Raw genomic sequence first — 24,042 nt, 5'->3', positions numbered from 1 at the left:
GGATTTCAACAAAAATATCTCAATTTGTGTTCCGAAGATTAACGAAGGTCTTACGGGTGTGGAACGGCATGAGGGTAAGTAATAAATGACATTATTTTCATTTTTGGGTGAACTAACCCTTTAACCTTTATATAGGCTAGCGCTTTATACCATAGACTGTAAAAAACAAACAAAAAAACAATACAAATTGTTCCAAATCAGATTCACAATAGTAAACACGAAAGGCACAAAGTGGATCCTTGTCAGGGAGCAGCGTTTTTAAATAAAGTTCGACAGGGTAAAATCGGTGAATACAATGGAATCGACTACATTACCCATAATGAGCTGAATGGCGTCATGTGACTATATCTGTGTCAGCAGCTAATGGATAAACCAGTAGATAGAAATTTCAGTGGAGGCAGTCTTTATTTCAGTTCCTCGCTGGAAAACATCTTACCTATGTTCTTCATCACGATGCGGGATTAGCGAAGAACATACACTTGAGGTGGGACATCTGCTTTATCACATCTCTTTCATATCTGGAGTGTTTATTAGCTAAACAAATTCAGTGTTGTGTGAGTCACGAGTATTCGTGTCATGACATGTTTTGTGCCTTTCTAAATTGTGTTTTTGCTCTCTTAGAGTAGTGAATGTAGAGCTCATTATGTGTATGATTGAAAGAAGTCGTGCCTTCCAATAGTAATGTCTGATCGGTGTTAGTTGCCTTGACTTGGCCCGGTGTTTTGATTTAATCTCATTGTCAATGATGGTTAAGGATAATCACATTACAGTGTGTGGTAATGTCACTGCTATAATGTCCAACAACAATGTCCTAAACTACCACCACACCACTGTATTTTCTTCGTCCTTTGACATTTAGGTTAGAGATTTAATGAAATAATCCATAATCGATACGCTATTGATCAGCTTTTAATCGAGCTGTTTTTAAAGATAAGGTTCAGACAGTGCTGCATTCTTTCTCTTGTGGACAGCATGTTTCATTTCCTCATCGCCTGTCTGTGATTTCTGCTTACTGATCAGCTGAGAAATACAATTATGTCCCGTGACTCCCAGACTTGTCAAGTGCAAACCAGTCTGTCATCAAAACTACCATGTGGACTGGTGATCTTTACGTATTGTTCTCTAGTAAGCAGAAATAAATGTCAGACAAGTCAAAAGCAAATACACTACCATTCAAAAAGACTGAAAGAAATTAATACTTTTATTGAGCAAGGATACAATAAATTGCTCAAAAGTGAAAGTAAAGACATTTATAATGTAACAAAAGATTTCTATTTCAAATAAATGCTGAACTTTCTATTCATCAAAAATATATATATATTAAAAATAAATAAATAAATAAATAAAATGTATCATGGTTTCCACAAAACTATTAAGCAGCACAACTTTCAACTGTGATAACAATAGGAAATGTTTCTCAAGCAGCAAATCAACATATTAGAATGATTTCTGAAGGATCATGTGACACTGAAGACTGGAGTAATGATGCTGAAAATTCAGCTTGGCCTTCACAGAAAATAAATTAGATTTTAAAATGTATTGAAACAGAAACCGGCTATTTTAAATTGATCAGCTGAGCAATACAATCATGTCCTATGACTCCCAGGCTTTAAAAAAGTGCAAACCACACTGTCATTTTATGATGCTCATAAACTGTTTAAGTCAATTTGTGAAAACTGCCATGTGAAATTTGTCCCTCTCTGCTCACAGATGACATTGAACACAAACCAGGACTCTCTGTAACTGTATGGACCCTGTGGAGGTGTGTTCGCACGTTTTCGCCCTCAATGGTGGCAGCTCTGACTGACAGCACAAGTGTGTTTACGTCTGCTTTTACCCTATGGTGTCCTTGTAAGTTTATCTGAGGGTGTGTGAGAAAAGCAAGCGTAATGTCGAGGGCGGACAGGGCGATTAACAGTGAAGTGGGTGATTGGGGCTACAGTGAGGATGCTGGTGAAAGGGCGTGGCTGCTGCAAAGTCCCAGCGTGGACTCCATCCAACTGCCTAACCAATCAGACAACAGAAGGGAAGGGACATCTTCACTTGGGGCTGTTTTTATTGTGGTGAATGCTGCTCTGGGAGCCGGACTTCTCAATTTTCCTGCTGCTTTCAATATGGCTGGAGGCGTCACAGCTGGAGTGACTCTTCAAATGGTGAGACAGACTTACGGACTATTGTAAATAAAACCATAAAGTGTTCACTTTGTCCTTTTTAAAGTTAAATGTCGTAAAATTCAAAGTTTGCCTTATTCTTTTGCAGTGCATGATGGTTTTCATCATCACTGGGCTGGTGATCTTGGCTTATTGTTCTCAGGTAAGCATATATATGTATCAGACACATCAAGAGAAAATACACTTCTGTTCAAAAAGAAATTAATTTTTGAAAGAAAGTATCATGAAGGATCATGTGACACTTAAGACTAGAATAATGATGCTGAAAATTCTGCTTCGTCATCACAGGAATATATTACACTTTAAATATATTTTTAAATAGAAAACAGTTATTTTAAATTGTAATATTTTTATTAATGTTTTTATTAATGTTACTGTTTTTACTGTATTTTTGATTAAATAAATGCAGCCTTGGTGAGCATATGAGATTTCATGGAGAAAAAAAAAAAAAAAACATTAAAAAAAATCTTACCAACCCCAAACTTTTGATCGGTAATGTATTTATAGGGATATAAACATTTTGGCCAATACCAATAACTAATAATTCTTTATATTTGAAAGCTGATAACTGATATATCGGGCGATAAATCTAAATCCAATTTTTTATGTAATTTTTGAGATCCTGATTACAAAAACAAAAGTCTCACCGTTAAAAGCCATGTCCCAAGCACACAATTTTAATGTTCTTGTTTTAATTTTATGTAGCCTATATGACAGACTTGCGCTTCACATGTTGCACTTAACTGTATTTTACTTTCTGAAGTGATTCCAATCATATTTCAAGCCATTAAAAACCATCATGGCGAACAGTGTGCATCTGAAATGTCTCAGCGAAAGGAAATAATCCATTATTTATCAGCTATATCAGTCAAGTTTTCTTATCAGGCCGATAACGCTAACATTAAAAATGAACATATATCAGATACCAATATGGTGGCCGATGCATCCCTAGTATTTATTTAGTTTTCTAAATAAATGGCACAAAAAAAAACCTTTAAGTAATTCGTTACAAAAAAACATGAAATTAATCATCATTAATTATTAGCTACTTCTTTAATGCATTGACAGCCCTAAACTTTGAATGTTACTTTGACAATAGGGGACCTCAAAATTACTTTCAGGTGGAACATCTGACAATGGAGTTCTCTGTTTACACTTTTCTTTTCTTTTTTAGGTGAGCAATGAAACAACTTATCAGGAGGTGATCCGAGCGGTGTGTGGGAAGGTTCTCGGTGTCATATGTGAGCTGGCCATTGCTGTTTACACTTTTGGCACCTGCATAGCCTTCCTTATTATTATAGGAGATCAGTTGGATAAGCGTAAGTATATTCACATATACAGATATGTCAAAATAGTCTGAATAGAGTTGTCTGATATTCTTTCTTTCTTGCTACAGTGATTGGTGCAATAAATCATGAATCAGAGATGACGGTTATTTCACACTGGTACACAGATCGTAAGTTCACCATCACTTTGACCTCAGTGCTGATCATTCTGCCTCTGTCCATACCCAAAGAGATTGGCTTCCAGAAGTATGCCAGGTAGAAACTGTGTAGTTTTGTTTTATACAATGCAGTGTTATATCACAGCTGTGATGAGTGCAAATGTTTTTGTTTAAACACAATTACCATTTGATTATTTAAAATGTTCCTAAGTATTTGCTGGTTAAATCATACATGCATATTTGCACTAATTGATATGTAGCACCCTGAGTGTTATCGGCACCTGGTATGTGACAATCATAATCATCATCAAGTACATCTGGCCTGACAAAGAAGTTTCTCCAGGAAACATCCCAATCAGGTCAGAAGAATATATTTTAAATGTTTTTTTGTTTTTTTGTTGTTTTTTTTGAGGGACACAATACACAATACAGAAGAAATTGTGATCACTATTATAATGTGATGTTGGTGTCTTTCAGCCCTGCATCCTGGACCGATGTGTTTAATGCTATGCCTACAATCTGCTTTGGTTTCCAGGTGTGTAAGTAGACTTTACTAAATTTTTTAGACTTTTCAAAAACTTGGGGTTGGTGAGGTTTTTTTTCCTCCTAGTGTCTTTGAAAGTAGTCTTTTTTTGCTCACCAAGGCTGCATTTATTTGATTAAAAAAAATACAGTGAAACCAGTAATGTGATATTTTATTACAATTTAAAGTTTGTAATAAATAAAAAAATATAAAATATATATTCCTGTGATGGCTAAGCTGAATTTTCAGCATCATTACTTCAGTCTTCAGTGTCACATGATCCTTCAGAAATCATTCTGATATGCTGATTTGCTGCTCAAGAAACATTTCTTATTATTAGAAATGTTGAAACATTTTTGTGGAAACTGTGATGCATTCTTTTCTGGATTCTTTGATCAATAGAAACTTAAAAAGAGCTGCATTTGTTTGAAATATAAATCTTGTAACATTTGTCACATTTGATCAATTTAATGCATCCTTGCTATATAAAAGTATTAGTTTCTTTAAAAAAAAAAAAAAAATACAGACCCCAAACTTTAAATGCTAGTGTATCTGTCTTAGTCAGTAAGTTAATGTCTGAATTCATTCTACTTTTAAAAACTAGCAACTCTTCATTCTCCTCACACTCTTTTTCCCAGTGTCATGTCAGCAGCGTTCCTGTTTTCAACAGCATGAAGAAGCCAGAAATCCGGCCTTGGTGGTCAGTTGTTACAATCAGCATGATCATCTGCCTCTTTGTGTATACAGGCACAGGTGTGTGAGCTTGATTTTGCTGAAATATTCTAATGATAAAGCAGGCCGATCAAGAGATGTAATATGAGCTGGTTATATAAGCTTTGGGCTTGTTCTTCTCCACAGGAGTCTGTGGCTTCCTGTCATTCGGCTCAAGCGTGAGTCAGGATGTATTAATGTCATATCCATCTAATGATGTTGCGGTGGCCATTGCTCGAGCCTTCATCATCATCTGTGTTGTTACCTCATATCCAATTCTGCACTTCTGTGGAAGGTAACAGGCTTTTGTGGTCTATAAACATGTGTCAATGAAAGATAATATAGTCAGTCTATAAGGATATGTATATTTGTTTGTGCTTTAGGGCAGTGCTGGAAGGTTTGTGGTTGCGTTTTAAAGGAGAGGAGGTTGAGACAGATGTGGCTAAGGAACAGAGACGGAGGATACTGCAGACACTCGTCTGGTTTTGTCTCACACTAATTCTTGCTCTCTTCATCCCTGATATTGGACGAGTCATTTCACTAATTGGTGGTTTGGCTGCATGCTTCATTTTTGTTTTTCCAGGTATTAAAATTAAAATATTCTCAGACTGTACTTTTTTTCTTTTTTTTGTATCTCATCATTCTTTCCAAACAGTGACCGTATTCATTCTTCAAATGTTTGTCTATAGGGTTGTGTTTGATTCAGGCAAAGCTTTCGGAGCATGATGTCAGATCAGCCAGGTAAACTGATTTATTACTTATTAAAGGGATAGTTCACCCAAAAATGAAAACTGTCATTAATTACTCACCCTCATGTTGTTCCAAACCTGTAACACTTCTATTCATCTTCAAAATAGAAAAGAGATGTTTAATGAAACCTGAGAGATTTCTGGCCCTCAAATGAAGGACCATTTCACCAAAAGTTTATATAGAGATTGTAAAAGTAATCCATATAAACTACACACACACATAGAGCACATCAAATACGGTAAACGGATGTTCCAACATACTTCCCTACTTTCTTGCTTGACCTTAGAGCTTCTGTTTACCACATTTGATGTGCTCTATGTACTTTAATCAATGTTTCTCTATGAATAAAAGCCTAAAGGCAGGAACACACCAAGCCGACGGTCATCTTACACAGGCGCAGAATGGACGTGCTACTTGGCCGTCGGCTGTCGAGCGTCGGTTTGGTGTGTCAGGGCAACTTTGGACCCAGACGCTGCCGACGTGAGCCAACCCTGCAGTCTGCTTTCATCGCCACTAGTTCGTCGGTGTCAGCTTGGTGTGGTGTTCCTGCCTTAAAGTTGATGATACACGGGGCAACTTTTTGAGCAATGTTGCCAAGCGATGTTGCTTGGGCACTTTCCCATTGAGAATGGTCAACAAATTTCAATTTGAAGTATCCAGATAGAAATTTGTTGACCATTCTCAATGGGAAATCTCTCAGGTTTTATTAAAAATATCTTAATTTGTGTTTCAAATATAAACAACAGACTTATGGGTTTTGGTACAACATGATGAGAGTATTTTTATCTTTGGGTGAACTAACCCTTTAAACAATATTCAGCAATGCCTAAAGTTTTGTGTATTAAATGATAAAACTGATAACCTAATTATTTCTCTGTAGTTGGAATGGAATGGTGGCCTATGGAGTCGTCATGGTTACACTTGGCGCATTCATCTTTGGCCAGACCACCACGAATGCTATCTACAAAGACATCATCAACAGCCCATAGGGGGGATTGTTGTGACCTAATGAATATATGGCTATGAACCAACAGAGACAATTAAAACATGGGAACGAAGACTGTCCAAATCATGTCTACCACTGACTTCTATTATATCTTCTTTTAAATTGCTCATATTTTAAAGCATGCAGTCCCACAGACGTCTGTACCTCTTGATGTAGTGGATCAACCACCAGCATGCAACATCAACCTTTCTGCTCTGGCTGTTTGTGAATGGAGGACTCCTGTAAAAGACGCTATATTTCTCTATTCTAAATGGATGTGGACATTATGTTAAATCCTCCAATGTTAGATCTTCCAAATATAGTCAGTTTCTTTTAAAATGTAACTTTTTGCCCATTCCCTTTTTAATTTTTATACATTTTTTTTTTCTTAAAAACTGATTTTATGATGGCCTTATATACTTGACATTGCATTGACATTGCAAATATGGTCAGTATTCATAATGTTTAACCTTAAAATCTTATTGCAAACTTTGTTTTTCTTGATTACTTGCACTGCCAAACATGTAATTCTACAGTTCCATAAGATCTGAGAAGACTGATAGTGTATGTCTGTGTGTATGTGTATATACTGTACCACTTTAGACTGGAAGTGACAATTATTTAAGAAGAATTTCAGAATATTCTTGAAGAATGTTTTTTATTTTAATTTGATGCGTTGTTGTTGTTTTAGCTAGATTTTCTAAATGTGTTTTTCATAAAGTAGTTGTTTTGGCCAAGGACGCAACAGTCTCTGGTTTTGTACATTCGCTGATACTTGAGTAAGTGTAGTGAAGACTTAATGATTGACTTGAAAACTTCAGGATTAATTTGCATTTAATTTTGTTTTAGGGGGGAATCATTGGTATTGGAAATAAGCATTTCTCTAGTAAATTCCTTTGAACCATTCTCCAAACAGTTGAATTGTGTAAGTCACATTGGTGTGCTGGTGACCCCTTTTGCACCACATGGTTCAGTTGTCAATTGTGTATGCATATTAGGAAAGTTATTATGTCATATCTCATGGATTTAATCAGTAACACTATCATGCATGTTTGCCTTTTCCACAATCATTTATTATTGTATGTTTACTGTTTCAGTGCAATGACTAAAGGGATGTTTCACGTTATACTGCTGTTGTGCTCTTTTCTTCTCTTCAACTGCAAGACACTGTTAAACTCTCATGCATTCAACTAAATACAAAAAAAAATATCAATTTAAATACACAGAAAATATAAATGGACAAATATCAAAAGCTCGGTTTAAATTAGTCTATTGTTTATACTATAGTGACAGAAACTACATTTAAAGACTTATTCATGTCATTTGGGGCAAGAGATGTCGGATTTTTCCAAGTTTCTTCTGCAACACTTCATCAGGATGAATTAGATTTATTGTGTTTTAATGATACATTTTGTGGTGAAAAGAACTCATCCAACTACAGAGCTGTAAATGATCCATGAATCTTTTTTTGTTTGTGTCTGTCTATACATCTTGATCATGCTTGGTCAGTTTGGATTGATGAATTATAAATATTGCTAAACTATACTACATTCCATGGAAAGAAGAAGTTAAACTTAAAACAAAATCCGTACTGCACTTTATTGATAGATCATGACATTGAAAATGCATAGAAATTTGAAAGGGAAGTATAAAAAAAAAAGTGAAGTATATAAAAAAAGTAAGAATAATACAGTATATAGTAACATATTTCTTGGACATTTCAAATTTTACTTTAATTAAAAGCTTTAATGCTAGTAAAAAAAAAAAAAAAAAAATATATATATATATATATATATATATATGCTGATACCTGTCCATTTCCCCATGCATAGTTTGTTGTTTTGAAGAAACGAAAAATATCTGCAAATAAAAGTACTGTTTTAAGCTATAAGAGAGATAAAGTGAAATATGTTGAAAAATATTTTTATCTTTATCTTTTTATCTTTTTTATCCTCGGTTAATGAGGGGTAGATACTAGTCTGATCTTTCTACACTCAGCTAAAGCATGTTTTTAATAAAAAATAATAATAATAATAATAATTTTAAAAAGCAATAATATTTTATACAAATCCAGTAAAGATGTCAGTGAATTTGCTATGATGGTCCTTAATACTATAATCTGATAATAATCGATAATCTGAGGTTGGAAAAACAAAATAAGGTAATAATTTACACACAGACGGCGAAAGAGTTTGGTTAGGCGGAAGTACTGAGCCTAGTTGATGTTTGTCAGCATCACCTGACGACTGTAAAAGTCATATGACCGTCAGAGGAAGGGAAACTCAAAGCCCACCAGAGCAGGTTCGCAGGAGTCTTCGGGTCTTGTGTGCAGGTCCATGATCATCAGACTATGTAAAATGTTTTCTCTGAGTTTCGTCTTCTGTCTTCTGTCCGTGTCCGTGCATGTCGTGAGCATGTATGATCCAGATGAGGTGCTGGATCTGCCGGGCATGTCTTTTAAACCCAATTACCGTCAGTGGTCAGGATATCTGAAGGCCAGTTCTGGCAAGTTTTTGCATTATTGGTGAGTTTTATTAGGCTTTTTTTGTTTGTTTGTCTGAGCTTTATCAGACCTGAACATGCAGCATGCTTTGTTTGTGATGAGGATGTGTTTAGGCGAATGGCGTTTCCGCCTTCACACCAAATAAAAAATGAAGACGTTTTAAATGCAAAATAAAAATGACATTTTAATCTTTTTGTTTGTTTGTTTGTTTTAAGTAGTTCAAGTTTTTTTTTTTTTTTTTTTTTTTTAAGTACTATTTTTATTTTTTTTAATAAAATATTTTGACGATATCATGTCCATTGAATGTACTGTGATATAAACTAAGACACAGTAGTGTATATTACCATATTCATATACCATATTATGTATTGTGCTGTTGTACATAATTGTAAATCTAAACGTTTTGGGTTTTAAACTCTTAAGTTCAGTGTGCTTACTAGTCAGCACTCCTCAGTAACGCATATCAAAGAGAATTTTTGTGTATTAATTATTGCATTAAAGATAGTGTGTATATGTTACAGGTTTGTGACGTCTCAGAGGGACCCGCTCAAGGATCCAGTCGTGCTGTGGCTGAATGGAGGTCCTGGCTGCAGCTCTTTAGATGGGTTTCTATCAGAGAATGGCCCCTTTCATGTGGGTTGATAACTACTTCCATTCATTTTAAAAATGACAATGCATTACTCGAGAGCTGATTTCTCAAAAGGACTAAGAAATACAGAGCTGTAATGTTTAGAGAGGGGAAAAAACATTTATGTAATCTCTTTTGTTGAGTTCTAAGTTTCTTTTCCATACAACGCAAAACCATAAACAGTGTGTGTGTGTGTGTGTGTGTGTGTGTGTGTGTGTTTATCTGTGGTCCTTAGGTCAATGATAATGGAGCCACCCTTTACGAGAACGAATTCAGCTGGAATAAAATTGCCAATGTTCTATATCTTGAGTCGCCTGCTGGAGTGGGTTACTCCTACTCAGATGACCAAAAATATGAAACCAATGATGATGAGGTAAGTATGTAAACATTCATTGACATTCATAGCCTGTAAAGACTTCTGAATGCCTGAAAGAATATGTACTTTTCTTTAGGTGGCGGACAATAACTACCTGGCTTTGCAAAGCTTTTTCACCAAGTTCCCAAATTTCACCCAGAATGAGTTTTTCATTTTTGGTGAGAGTTATGGAGGCATCTATGCACCCACACTCAGTCTGAGAGTTGCCACTGGAGGTCAGCTTAAAGTGAACTTTAAGGTAAGTTAAAGTATGCTTGATTCATTTATAAAATGTAATTTATTTATGTTCTAATATATGTAGAAAAATTATATTTAAAGTCATTATTTTGTCTGTTGAAAGGATTATTTTTAATTTCTCATTTATTTATTTTTTTTAATTCTTCTTTTGGTTTCTTTTGCAGGGCTTTGCTGTTGGAAATGGCATTAGTAGCTTTGCACTAAATGACCAATCATTAATCTACTTTGGTAACTATCACGGCCTGTTCGGAGAACAGTAAGCTAAATCAATTACTCCTACAGTATATGTGGCCACTCGTGTGTGCATTTATATTACAATACTGACAGTGAATATTTTGATAAATGTGTTTTTTCTGTGTTATTTTGCTTGTAGGTTGTGGAAGGATCTGAATGACAACTGCTGTCAAAATGGAGTCTGTAACTTCTACAACAATTCTAAAGAGTCCTGCTCCGTTATGGTAACGTGAATACATCCAAATGCTCATTGCTGTTGTACAACCCTGCAAATGGTTAATTAAAGTCACCATGAGATAGAGCTGCACGATTAATCGTTAAAAGATCGTAATCTCGATTCAAACACACACTCAAACTTATTCCTAAATGAGAATGATTCGGCTATATCTATTAAACCTTTGACAAAATCACACCAGAATATTCAAATCTGTGTTTGCGCTGACCCAGAGAGAGCAGTTATCATGTGTAGGTATGAAACAGCTTCACAAACAGTCTTTTGAACCACACAGTATCGTTATTTTTGTTACAATAATTCAAAATATCACAGAAGTACTGGGATCATTTGAATAAACACTGATGTCTATGGTAGCGATCAAAATAGAGATAACCTTTTGCACGTAACTTGCAGCAGGTGGCGACAAGGGACTGTTAAAAAAAATCAAATGCTGATTCATCTGGTAATGAAACCAGTGAAGTCTTTATGAGTGAGTCATTGAATCATTCGTTCAAACTGATTTTTTAAAATAATTCAGATTAATTAAATGTTTGAAATAGACTGTGGCAATAAACATTTTGTCAGAATCTGTAGTAAATTACATGTTATTTTGTTTAGTTGTCCATTCAGAATCATGGGAGAATCGCAATCTCTATTTTTCTTGTTTTTAATGGAATATTGCAATTTTTATTACAAATTATTTACTCGTGCATCATATTTTTTAAAAAATGCTTGTGCCCTTCGTAATCTTTAATGAAAATAACTTCCCCTCCCACTTGCAGCGACTTCTCTTCTCTTCTCTTGAAATCATGAGATCACAGCAATAGCAAATCACAATAATTCAATCAATTCCCAATGGACAAAATCAAGTCCCGCTCTACATTTTTTCTTGTTCGAGAAACCGTTTCAATCGGATATACGTCACAAAAAGGAATAAAAGACTATCGCAACTTCCGTTTCATGCCAACTTTGTGACTAGTCTTCTGTGTTTTGCAGGTATCGCATGCATTTAAAATAGTCTATGGCTCTGGGTTGAATACGTATGCGCTATATCTTGACTGTGCTGGTGGGGTCTTATCTCAGAGAGCCATGAAGCACCTTTTCAGAAACTTCAGGAAACATTGGGAAGCTAATCAGGTGAGGCCTGTTTGCTCTACTCATGCAGCCTTCCAACATCCACTTTAAAAAAACTAGAGAGAACAAAAAGGTGAATTGTGCACTTGTTTGTTTAGTTAGTAGGAAATACCCCGAGTGTTCAGGGAGTTCCTCCATGCATCAATAGTACTGCTCAGCTAAACTGGCTTAATCGAGGAGATGTAAGAAAGGCACTGCACATTCCTGATGTCCTACCACCATGGGACATCTGCAGGTATTCTGACGGCTGGCCTCGCTTATGGTTTCAGTGTGTGTGCATAAGATCATGTGTGCATACAGTGTTCTTCCTTTTTTATGCAGTGATGTTGTGGGAAGCCAGTATCACACCACTTACGAAACTGTGAAGGACGTCTATGAGAAGCTGCTGGCTTTGGGTCTTAGAGCTTTGGTCTATAATGGAGACACCGATATGGCTTGTAACTTCCTTGGAGACCAGTGGTTTGTAGAGCAGCTTGGACAGAAGGTACGTTTTTTTTTTTAAAGATTTTTAAGATGTTCAGCAGAATTTATAGCATCGCCTAGGGTTAATGTTGAGTTTTTCTTCTTTAAGGCAAGCACACAGTACCAGTCCTGGATTTATGATAAGCAGATTGCTGGATTCTACCAACAATTTGGCAACATCACTTTCCTCACAGTCAAGGTAAGTTTCTGGCATGTTGTTGGAGTCCATGCAGCCTGTGTTGCCCTTTTCTAAGGTGTAGTAGTACTTTACTTACTTCCAGCTTCGATAAGATCCATTGATGTGCAACCTCTGTTTGTAATCTTAATAGAGATTTCTTTGACTGTCTCTAATCAGTTGGACATTCAGGCTAAACAGTAAAAGCTCCAAACTGTTATTGTAATGATATGCCTAAAAATGTAGCTGGTTTCCATGTTATAAATTTTCTCATTAGCAATAAATGTCATAGGCTGCAAAGTAGCCTGTATACAATACCATACCATTGAGAAGTTTGGGGTCAGGAAGTTAATTTTTTATAAGTTTATATTATTATTTGAAAGAAATCAATACTTTTTTTTCATGAAATCTGTAATTTTCTGTTCCTTTTTAAATGTATTAAAACACCCACAGATGTACAGAAGCAGAAAACATCTGTGTCATGTTTGCTTTTTTTGTCACTTGAAATCAGGATTTAGCATAAAATAATGTCAAACATGTGAAATTCTCAGCTGATTTTAATAAATAGTTGTAACCTGGCTCAGAAGAAGATAGGAAACATGTCTTTCTGGCAGTTTTTCTAGTGATTTAGGGATAATACAAGACTTTATTTATCTTACAAATGGTTGTCAAAAGCAGAAATGCTACGAAATGCAAAACAGGCACTATTTTTTGGAATCAGCAACCTAAAACTAGTAAGAAACAAGTATTGGATTTCATTCATTAAATATGGTTTTGTGGTGTAATAATAGTGTTTCTTGAGCAGCAAATCAGCATATTAGAATGATTTCTGAAGGATCATGTAACACTAAGGACTGGAGTAATGATGCTGAAAATTCAGCTTTGACATCGCAGGAATAAATTACATTTTAAAATGTATTTAATTAGAAAACAAATTGTAATATTTTACAGTATTACTGTTTTACTGTATTTTTGAACAGTCTTGGTGAGCATAATAGATTACTTACAAAAACAAAACTAATCTTGCACACTCCAAACTTTTAAGTATGTGTGTGTGGGTGTGGGTATGGGTGTAAAAATTTTTACCAAAGCTGTTATGACATACAACTCTGCTTTTCCAGGGTGCAGGTCACATGGTTCCTCAGTGGGCTCCTGGTCCATCTCTACAAATGCTACAGAGTTTCCTGTCCAATAAGCCTTACTGATCTAGACCGAGACCATGTCCTGTCTTAAAGCACCAAATCTGAGTTTTTGAAGTTAACCTGGATGAATTTTAAGAAAGTGCGATTTTTATCCTTAACTTTTGAAATTTTACATGCAGCTGTAAGACAATATTCTCAGGGACTGTTGGGTGGATGTGTATTAGCATATGTTTGGAAATTTAGTTGAAAATGGTTTTTATTTTGTTAATTGTTTGAATCTTTTTTTTTTTATGCCTTTTTCCTTTAACACAGGGGTGGTTCTTATGGTGAGATTTCTAAAAACATGCACTTTTAAAAATCACATAATCAGTTATAGATACACACTAGAGTTTTTTTTTTAAACAGTATTGAAGGATATCACATTGTTTTAAAATGCTCAAATGATGTCCTTGCATTATTAGTTACTATTATGAGATTTCTGATAATTAAATGTGTGCTAAGATGCTCTTTTGTAAGTTGTCTAATAAACTACTAAGAAAAAAAAAATTAGTCTTCATTTTGTTTATACCCTTGAGACATTGAAACTGCCAAGTAAAATAAAACCAAAACTGAAAGCAAAATTATACTATTTTTAATTAATCTGTATCTATGGTTGTAAATGGTTTACAAACCCACCTGATTCTCAAATCTAAATCTAAGAATTGTTACATGGATGAGAACATAATACTACATTGGACAAAGGAATTTTCTTGAGGTGCAGTATGTGGGAATTCAACCTAAAACAAAGTTTCAAATTTTAAAGTTTTCCACATGGAATTAGAAACATAAACTGAGAAATAATAAAACCCTTTTGTAGTGTAATTTATCTGGAAAACAATGTATCTGCTAATGAACCAACTGAAAAGTATGAACATGAAAAGTATGAGCATGTACAGCACTCAATACTTAGTTGGGGCTCCTTTTGCCTGAATTACTGCAGCAATGCGGCGTGGCATGGAGTCGATCAGTCTGTGGCACTGCTCAGGTGTTATAAGAGCCCACATTGCTCTGATAGTGGCCTTCAGCTCTTTTACATTGTTGGGTCTGGCATATCGCATCTTCCTCTTCACAATACCCTATAGATTTTCTATGGGGTTAAGGTCAGGCGAGTTTGCTGGCCAATTAAGAACAGGGATACCATGGTCCTTAAACCAGGTACTGGTAGCTTTGGCACTGTGTGCAGGTGCCAAGTCCTGTTGGAAAATGAAATCTGCATCTCCATAAAGTTGGTCAGCAGCAGGAAGCATGAAGTGCTCTAAAACTTCCTGGTATACGGCTGCATTGACCTTGGACCTCAGAAAACATAGTGGACCAACACCAGCAGATGACATGGCACCCCAAACCATCACTGACTGTGGAAACTTTACACTGGACCTTAAGCAACGTGGATTGTGTGCCTCTCCTCTCTTCCCCCAGACTCTGGGACCCTGATTTCCAAAGGAAATGCAAAATTTACTTTCATCAGAGAACATAACTTTGGACCACTCAGCAGCAGTCCAGTCCTTTTTGTCTTTAGCCCAGGCGAGACGCTTCTGACGCTGTCTGTTGTTCAAGAGTGGCTTGACACAAGGAATGCGACAGCTGAAACCCATGTCTTGCATACGTCTGTGCGTAGTGGTTCTTGAAGCACTGACTCCAGCTGCAGTCCACTCTTTGTGAATCTCCCCCACATTTTTGAATGGGTTTTGTTTCACAATCCTCTCCAGGGTGTGGTTATCCCTATTGCTTGTACACTTTTTTCTACCACATCTTTTCCTTCCCTTTGCCTCTCTATTAATGTGCTTGGACACAGAGCTCTGTGAACAGCCAGCCTCTTTTGCAATGTCCTTTTGTGTCTTGCCCTCCTTGTGCAAGGTGTCAATGGTCGTCTTTTGGACAACTGTCAAGTCAGCAGTCTTCCCCATGATTGTGTAGCCTACAGAACTAGACTGAGAGACCATTTAAAGGCCTTTGCAGGTGTTTTGAGTTAATTAGCTGATTAGAGTGTGGCACCAGGAGTCTTCAATATTGAACCTTTTCACAATATTCTTATTTTCTGAGATACTGAATTTGGGATTTTCCTTAGTTAGTCAGTTATAATCATCAAAATTAAAAGAAATAAACATTTGAAATATATCAGTCTGTGTGTAATGAATGAATATAATATACAAGTTTCACTTTTTGAATGGAATTAGTGAAATAAATCAACTTTTTGATGATATTCTAATTATATGACCAGCACCTGTATAGAGAGGGAATATAAAGGTGGTATTGGATATGGAAATAGAGGACAGTTCAATGGCAAACGTGTTATCAGTTAAAAATGTCAGTAGGGGGCGGTATATGCCACTTTCACTTGGTCGTATTCACTCAAGGCAGACGAAGGAGAAAAGCATAAAGCCAACAGTCTTGCGCACGTGGTTGGCACATGTGTGGCGATGCAGCAGTAGATGAGGCTGATAAGCAGGTAACAAATTTGTTATTGTCGGTTAGGCAAAGAGTTATTTTACTAACCTGTATAGGGTGTATCGATTGTAGCGCAATTGCTATCTAATTCTATGGGAAGTGCACCGTATTTAAGCTTCCGTGTCTGTGTGTGACTGTGGGAGCTACGCTGCGGTGCAACAGTATCTCTCTTTCTCTATCGTTTGGGCTTTATCTTACTGCTGGTTCTGCCCTTGTAAAAAGAGAAACACAATATTGTATGTTCTGAATATGAGCTTGAGATACAAGCTTATGTGTTGCTTAAATTTCCAACTTTTCACTCATGTGGTGTTTTTTCTTTTTTCTTTTTTTTTTCTTTTCATGCCGAACAGCAGCTGGAAGAACACATCAATGTACAAGAAGATGGACCTTGCCCTTGGATATTTTGTCATAAATTTTATATATAATTTAATTTTTCTTTTCTTTTCTTTTGGTAGTCAGTTTACATCGTACTCAGTATGAATGCCGAGCTTTCTAGCAGCACACAATATTATAATTGGGACATTTTTAATGGTATTAAAGTGCGTTTTAAAAGCAAAATAAAAATACTAAAACACTACCACTGGAAGTGTCATGATTGCACAATAGAACAGTTGTGAAGAATTGTTAAAAGATGAATGCAATAAAGCTGCCAATCATTGTGATCAAAGTTTCACTATTAACACATTTAATGCCTATAAGAGGCTGGGGCTAGTTGTCACAAGAGCTACAGTCTCAGTAACTGGTTTATTTTTTTGTATATTGCTTTAAACACCATTAAAATTACAATTTATTTTTTTTCTGCAGGCATTGGGTAAATAAGCAAATACAATAAAACCACACTGTTTAACATCTTAGGACAAAGGTATTTTTCATAAATGTCAGTGCAAGTTGTCACGTGTGCTTTATATGTTGTAATTACATAGTTTAGTAACTTAGAATATTTGTTGGTTTAATGTCTTGTGCGTTTATACATTTGCATGTTTATATATTGTGCGTTTAAATGCGTTTGAAAAGCTAAAAAAAAAGTTTAATGGCAGGTGCTATTGGGATAGTTTACCCTGTAGTAGAGTATGATGTGATAACCTGCTACTGGGGCATGTTGTCACTGAAGGGCAACTTATGTTCAATGAACAGTTTCACAAGTCTCCCCAGGTGTGCGTAGTTGTACAGTCAGACGGTAAGGTTTCACTGACTGTGTCGCTCCATATATATATTTGAAGTCCGGCTCTCCTGCATCCTTTGGCCAGATCAGACGGAATCGTCGCAGCACTGTGACCAGGATGAGGAAGAGCTCCATGCGGGCTAGATTTTCTCCTAAGCACACACGAGATCCTAGGAAACAGAAAAGTAAATGTGCATAATACAAACACAATTTGTTCACATTCTACCACACGAATGTGCTTTCTGTTTAAACCATGTATTTTAATCATACTAATGAGCTTGTCTATATAGTGTGTGTGTAATCAAACAGCTCAGGGACCTCTGTCTGGACTGCATATAGAATTACTGATAAAATAAGCTAAATGAGTGAAATACCCACTATCTCAAAGATGTCATTGCTGTCTAATAAAACATACAGAACATACCAGCAGAAAAAGGCAAGAATGCATCAGGCTTCACAAACTCCCCCTTTTCATTCAAGAAGTTTTGAGGGTTGAATTCATGTGGAAACTTCCACTGACTTTCCTCTCTGAGAGCAGATGACAGATAGGGGATGATAACTGTTCCCTGTAAGAGCAGATGTTTTTAACAAGATTAGCAAATCTTCCTTTCATAGTAAAGATGCTGTTTAGGAGTTGCATTAATAACAGTTTGGGTGATGGACTGATTTGATAAGATTAAATAATGGATAGTTGTTTTTAGTTGCTTTTCATTTATGTCAGTTTTATGTGCCATAGTAACTCTGCAACTCTGATGTAAAAAAACAAACAAAAAAACAAAAACAAACAAAAAACAGTTGTTGCCATACAGTATATAGTAAATGCCACCTTTGGGATGCTGTAGCCCTGGAGCTGAGTGTCGGTTCTGGCGGTGTGAAACATACTAAGAGGAACAATGTCACCAACACGCTGACCCTCATGAATCACTGCTTGTACGTAAGGCATGGCATTTCTGTCCTCATATGTGACATGTTCACGAGTACCAAGGACTTCATCAATCTCCCGCTGACATTGCTCTGAAGATGTATAAATAGACATTAAAAGACTATAAAAGCTACAAATAATTCACAAAAATAAATTATAAACAGTTGAATTAAAAAATGCATTTTGCTTTTTCAATTTTTAGAAAAATAAATTCGCAATAAAACACACGTTGGGTTTTCATTCTTTATGGGGACTTTCCATAGACAATGATTTTTATACTGTACAAACTGTATATTCTATCCCCAATACTCAAACCCTACCCCTAAACACCCATCACAGAAAACTTTCTGCATTTTTAGATTTTCAAAAACCATTTTTTTTAAATTACACACACACACACACATTATCCCACAGCTATAATTTTGGAAAAATGTTAAAATGCATAAATATTTAAATATTTCATGACTAATCTTAGTCAAAAAAAAAAAAAAAAAAAAAAAGGTTTTATACATGGCAATTTCACCAACGTACAGTTGAGCTCAAAAGTTTACATACCCCTTGCAGAATATGCAAAAATGTTAATAATTTTAACAAAATAAGAAGGATCATGAAAATTGCATGTTATTTTTTATTTAGTACTGTCCTGAATAAAATATTTCACATAACAGATGTTTACATAAAGTCCACAAGACAAAATAATAGCTGAATTTATAAAAATGACCCAGTTCAAAAGTTTTTTTTTTTTTTTTGTCTTGTGGACTTTATGTAAACATCTGTTATGTGAAATAGTTTATTCAGGACAGTACTAAATAAAAAAAACATGCAATTTTTATTTTGTTAAAATTATTAACATTTTTGCAATATTCTACAAGGGGTATGTAAACTTTTGAGCTCAACCATATAAAATATATTTTTGACCTGGGTAAACTTTTGCTATGTATGATAATTTACTTTGACATGCACAAGTTTTTTTCACATTCCTTACCCTGTATATGAGTGTACTTCATCAAATAGAGTGTTAAAGTTCGGAGTGTGTTAGAGGTTGTATCAGTTCCAGCCGCAAACAGATCAAACAGCAAAGTGACCATTTGTGAGTAATCAAATGTTGTGCGTTGATCTGCTCTCTGAAAATAAAATGATATACTCACAAACCATTTTAAATCTAAGAATATTAAAACGTATATGCTGTTGATAAATGCAGGGATGGGCAGTATTTATGATACATGTATTTCAAATACAAAATAGTATTTTGTAATTTGTATTTGATAGGGTTGATGAAAATGGCTTCGTATTTTGTATCAAAATACTTTAGTGTTTTGTATTTTTGTATTTTTAAAATACTGTAAAATACTTTGTAAGAAGTCTACATGATGACATCATAAAAATGCGGCCTCTGATTGGTGCCTACTCAGTAGTTTGTAGAGACTTGTTGAGATCAGAACAGAAAATTGATCCATATGGAAGAAGGTGGTCAAGGTAAGAAACGTGCAGGCTGCCAGCTTTCCATCAGTTTTTTTGCATAAATTGCTATAATTTTTAACAGCTCATGTTAAGATTTGGTGTTCGTTTTAGTAGCCTAGGCTAAATAGTTTACCAATTTACATAATGTTCTTGAAAACTATTATACCTATATTTATGATTAACAATCAAATGATTAATTAGTTAGAAACTAGTTGCTATGAATACAGGTGCCATCAGTTCTCTTCTTATGAATGACTTGTTTGTCATTGAGTCAGTGTTGCTGATGCAAAGTAGGCCCTTCATTACCAAACACCAAGTAACTAAATTAGGATACAATTATGAGTCATTCGCAAACATTAAACTGTTGGTTACTGTAAAACCTTCATCTGGGAGATCACAGGGATATGTGAATATTTGATCTGTTAACAATATGTAGATTTTCGCCACTAGAGGTCGCTCATTCAAAACAAAGGCATAGTTTGATGACACCTTGATTTCACGGAATCATGAGAGGTGCTGTCTTCACATCTACAGCTGGTGGAAAAGAATTGGGATGGGACTCGAGCAGAAATCATGTTCACGGATGAGGTTATTAACGTTACTGTAGTATGAAGCAGAGCATGGCCGAGTGCTGTAGGAGCAGTAACAAGGCCGCTGAAGCGATTGCTAATGAGAAACAAGCGTGACACACGTCTCGACAGCAGCGGAACTTTTATTATGCCACAGTCGCTGCTTCCGCTTCTTCCGGTCATGTGCATGTGGGGTAAAGCAGCGCTGTTTTATCATATTAGATACATTTGTGTGTTGAAAGTTGTTATAGTGCTACTCTGTGCGTTCGTTCGGCGGCTGCTATGAGACACTTGTTGCACACTGCAGTAAGCTAGATCGATATTAGGCAGAGTAAAACATGGTACTCGTGGTAAATCAAGAAAACGAGATTCAAACAAAGACTTACTGTGTTGAGCTATATAACAATGATTAGTTTTCTGTCGATGAATGTATCCAAACCTGTCTAATAAAACACATAATATACTAAAGCGTCTTTGATGTTTCCATGGTTTCTACAAAATAAAACCGGAAATTGAGGGTAATGATGTCATTGATAGGCGACACATGGACACGGTCTGTGTCCTGGTTAAAATAGCTTATTTCTCTGGATTTAAACATTCTTGGGAACATTTGGGATAATGTAAGTACACAAGTCAACAAAATATATAACATTGTTCTAGTGGTTTTTGGATATTTTAATGCAAAAATCCTACATATTGTGCCTTTAACTGGTTACATATGTCAGATTTATTGCATGACTCGGGCAGAGAAAAGCTGTTGCTATCAAACATTGTTTACTTAATCAGCTGAGTCAGTGTAATGGTGAAGGGATAGATCAAATAGGCCAATTGATGGAAGGTTTGCGAAATCATGCTCCCTTGTAAAAGTATTTTTTAGTATTTTTAAAATACAAAATTACAGTAGTTTATTTTGATACATGGTGTGGCTGCTGTATTTTGTAGTTTATTTTGATACACTTAAAATTAAGGTATTTGGTATTTTATTTTAAAATACATTTTGATGTATTTTTGCCCAACCCTGGATAAATGCAATAAAAATATATAACACACAAACACTTGTGAGTATCTTACCTTCTCCATCTCCTCCAAGTAACAGTCAATCACGTCTCTGGGCTCCCCAGTAACATGTGACTTCCTGTGCTCATCCACAACTTTGAGAATGTGTTTTCTGATTGTCTCAAAATAGTGAAAAGCTTTCCAGAATGGCAGTGGGAAAATCCTTAACACTGGGGATAATTCATAGAGCTGCAATTCAAAATAAAAGCCTTTTTAAATAAATAAATAAATAAATAAATAAATAAATAAAAATGTCAAGTCACCTTATTTATACAGTAGTAAACATTTGAAGTGGATCAAAACCTTTCATCAAAGTTGTCCTAAAACCTTCTTCTTAGGAAAACTTTGATGAACTTTTTTGATCCACTTCAAATGTTGACTGCTGTTTAACACTTTATACAATACAGATTGTTTCAAAGAAGCTTTACAGTGATAAATAGGAAAATAATTAAACAGGAAAATCTGTGAATGAAATGATAAACGTGTGTACAATCGTACAATTTATTTTTGTGGCGGCTATTTAAACTAAGTGTAAACAAAAAGAGTATAAATAGCAGCTTGCTTACACAAAGTGTAAACAGATGTAATGTGCCTACTCAAGATAAAATATCTGACCAATAGTGTGCAGAGTTTGTGAAAATAGACTTTGACAACAAGGTTGGCTATTTGCATGTAAATAGATGCTGGCTTTATTTTTCATTGTATTTACCATTGCCCATGGTCCAATGGCAATCTTAGTAAGTTTTTCCATAGTTATGATCAATGTCTGGAAATATTCATCCTGATAATTGAAACGTGACCCAAAAATGATCGAGGCAATGATGTTTGAAGCAGCATGGTGGTACAGATGTTGAGGGTCAATTGACTTTCCTGGTAGAGTTGTAGAGATATAAAGACAAGAAATGTTTTCAATTCATGAATTTGAATGTTCTCTGGCAATTTTGAGATCTTAAAAAATGTCTATATGCAAACATAGGACACTGAACACGTGATTAAATGAAGATGTTATGTAATGTAAAGATTGAAGGTGTCAGTTGAGAAGACTGAATATACCAGCAGATTCCTCCAGGTGTGCACAGATATATTTGACCTCCTCCAGAATCCTCTGCTCCATACTTCTCTTTCCAAGGCCAAAGTTCCTCAGTGTGGTCAGAGCAAAGCGTCGATGTTCCCGCCAGCTGTCTCCGTAATCTGCCATGATCACCCCTAAACACACAAAACAATCAGGGAATGCAATGCACTTGTCTGTTATGTGAGTAGTAGGTTGGCTGCTTGAGTACTCTACTATTCTGTGTATGCTGCATTACCTTTGCTCCTTGTTACATGACTGACCATCATGTTCTCTGCTCTGCCAGCAAACTCCACCGCTTGTGTGATCAGTGCCTCCCTGATCATTTTCTGTCCTGTCAACACCACTGCTGGCTGCCTACCAATGTACAGTGCGTAGATTGATCCATAGCGCTGAGCAAACTGCACAAAAACATTCATGTTGAAGACCACAGACTCACAGCAGCATTTTATTGCTGTGTCATGCTGTATGAATCTGATCTCTTTTCATCAGTTAGTTTTATGTATTTAGTATTTTTAATGCAGCAGTCTCCAGTGTGTGTTTGAGACTGATGTGCTTACCTTGTCAAAGTCCTTTAACGGGTTAATGCGGTCAAATTGTAGCAAATTTCCAAAAAATGGAACAGGAGTGGGTCCAGGGGGGAAATTTTTAGGTCGCCGAATTCTGAACTGCAAGAACAGAAGAAAGGCTCCGAGACACAACAGAACCAGTGCGGTCAACATAGTTACTGATCTACTGGACAGCCCGTCTGAAACCTGCTATTTAAGGCAAACAAAGAACTGATACGCATGCACACAAAACTACTTCTTCAAACTCTGCTGAACTCTTTAAACTTTGTTGAACTGGAGTCTGGAAACATAGACTATATAGGTAAAAAGTTAAACTGTGATTAATAATATGAGTGGAGAGGTATTGATAGTCCCACCAGAGGTCAATGTCACCATGTACTCTTGATAACGTTGTTCCTGAAGGTCCATTATGTATAAATATGCCCTATAACATTGTCCAAGTTTACGGATCTATGACTGCAATTTTGCGCAGCTTTAACAAGTTCTTTATTACGTTCTGATAGTCAAAATATTCTAATGAACAAACCCAAGTTGTATTTTCAATCAAGTGTAGTTTCTTAATATGACGGAAACACTAAATGTGTGTTTTAGTGTATTATCAGGTGGTGGATAAAGTCTATGATCACATGTGCTCGTCGAAATGCACAGCAGATCTTAAACTCAATTGTCTTTTCATAGTAGCCTACAAAAAATGAAATTATGCTTATTTGTTTCTTTCCTTTCTTATTCAGTGACTCACGTCCATCGAGGCGCAACCTCAATCACAACGGGATTAAGCCCATGTTTAGTTTTCAACATCAGGTATTCTGAAGACAAAATGAACTGACAAAATTTTATAGAGCAAGCATATTTTACAAATGAACAATGATCACTCAGTTGTGATTGATGCAGTCAGTGTGGGCCCATTTTGTGCTTCATTCACACACACACACACACACACACACACACACACACACACACACACACACACACACACACACATAAAAAAAAAATAAAAAAAAAGGACTCTTGATCTTTGGCGTTATGTCTTCCTTTTTACCCCAAACATCCTTTTACTTACT

The 24,042-nt window shown here is 35.8% G+C and overlaps 3 protein-coding genes across 3 annotated transcripts; 2 read left to right on the top strand and 1 right to left on the bottom strand.

Annotated features, from left to right (window-relative positions):
- The first annotated feature begins 311 nt into the window (after positions 1-311).
- On the top strand, positions 312-7,710 carry slc38a7 (solute carrier family 38 member 7). Its single transcript, XM_051898966.1, has 12 exons — positions 312-484; positions 1,711-2,153; positions 2,260-2,313; positions 3,346-3,490; positions 3,568-3,712; positions 3,876-3,974; positions 4,093-4,150; positions 4,777-4,891; positions 4,997-5,144; positions 5,233-5,432; positions 5,539-5,590; positions 6,480-7,710. The coding sequence occupies exons 2-12, from the start codon at positions 1,890-1,892 to the stop codon at positions 6,586-6,588; spliced, it is 1,389 nt and encodes a 462-aa protein (XP_051754926.1). The 5' UTR covers positions 312-484; positions 1,711-1,889; the 3' UTR covers positions 6,589-7,710.
- Positions 7,711-8,795: 1,085 nt separating this feature from the next.
- Positions 8,796-14,235, top strand: si:ch211-122f10.4 (cathepsin A-like). Its single transcript, XM_051898965.1, has 11 exons — positions 8,796-9,108; positions 9,609-9,720; positions 9,951-10,088; positions 10,168-10,329; positions 10,493-10,584; positions 10,702-10,786; positions 11,773-11,913; positions 12,009-12,145; positions 12,232-12,394; positions 12,482-12,571; positions 13,669-14,235. Exons 1-11 carry the CDS (start codon positions 8,921-8,923, stop codon positions 13,750-13,752), a joined length of 1,392 nt encoding a protein of 463 aa, XP_051754925.1. The 5' UTR covers positions 8,796-8,920; the 3' UTR covers positions 13,753-14,235.
- A 2,337-nt stretch (positions 14,236-16,572) lies between these two features.
- Positions 16,573-23,159, bottom strand: LOC127515383 (cytochrome P450 2F2-like). The gene is made up of 9 exons (XM_051898963.1): positions 22,973-23,159; positions 22,651-22,813; positions 22,397-22,549; positions 22,053-22,213; positions 21,359-21,532; positions 19,243-19,381; positions 18,162-18,349; positions 17,760-17,901; positions 16,573-17,505 (listed from the first exon to the last, which is right to left on the bottom strand). Exons 1-9 carry the CDS (start codon positions 23,132-23,134, stop codon positions 17,297-17,299), a joined length of 1,491 nt encoding a protein of 496 aa, XP_051754923.1. The 5' UTR covers positions 23,135-23,159; the 3' UTR covers positions 16,573-17,296.
- Positions 23,160-24,042: the final 883 nt, after the last annotated feature.

The sequence above is a fragment of the Ctenopharyngodon idella genome, chromosome 7 (genome assembly GCF_019924925.1).
Source record: "Ctenopharyngodon idella isolate HZGC_01 chromosome 7, HZGC01, whole genome shotgun sequence".
In the NCBI taxonomy this organism is placed as follows: domain Eukaryota; kingdom Metazoa; phylum Chordata; class Actinopteri; order Cypriniformes; family Xenocyprididae; genus Ctenopharyngodon; species Ctenopharyngodon idella.
Note: the sequence above shows the minus strand (reverse complement) of the source record. Positions and strands in the feature narration are given on the sequence as shown.

What these genes read in the sequence shown, in the direction of transcription:
- slc38a7 (XM_051898966.1), top strand. Translation starts at nt 1,890, where the DNA reads ATGTCGAGGGCGGACAGGGCGATTAACAGTGAAGTGGGTGATTGGGGC. An exon ending in CCAGGAAACATCCCAATCAG is followed by an intron (nt 3,975 to 4,092) that starts GTCAGAAGAATA and finishes GGTGTCTTTCAG; the next exon opens with CCCTGCATCCTGGACCGATG. An exon ending in ATTCTGCACTTCTGTGGAAG is followed by an intron (nt 5,145 to 5,232) that starts GTAACAGGCTTT and finishes TTTGTGCTTTAG; the next exon opens with GGCAGTGCTGGAAGGTTTGT.
- si:ch211-122f10.4 (XM_051898965.1), top strand. Translation starts at nt 8,921, where the DNA reads ATGATCATCAGACTATGTAAAATGTTTTCTCTGAGTTTCGTCTTCTGT. An exon ending in GGCAAGTTTTTGCATTATTG is followed by an intron (nt 9,109 to 9,608) that starts GTGAGTTTTATT and finishes TATATGTTACAG; the next exon opens with GTTTGTGACGTCTCAGAGGG. An exon ending in CAGAGAATGGCCCCTTTCAT is followed by an intron (nt 9,721 to 9,950) that starts GTGGGTTGATAA and finishes TGTGGTCCTTAG; the next exon opens with GTCAATGATAATGGAGCCAC.
- LOC127515383 (XM_051898963.1), bottom strand. Translation starts at nt 23,134, where the DNA reads ATGTTGACCGCACTGGTTCTGTTGTGTCTCGGAGCCTTTCTTCTGTTC. An exon ending in CCATTGGACCATGGGCAATG is followed by an intron (nt 21,533 to 22,052) that starts GTAAATACAATG and finishes TTTGAATTGCAG; the next exon opens with CTCTATGAATTATCCCCAGT. An exon ending in AGGGCTACAGCATCCCAAAG is followed by an intron (nt 17,902 to 18,161) that starts GTGGCATTTACT and finishes CTGCTCTTACAG; the next exon opens with GGAACAGTTATCATCCCCTA.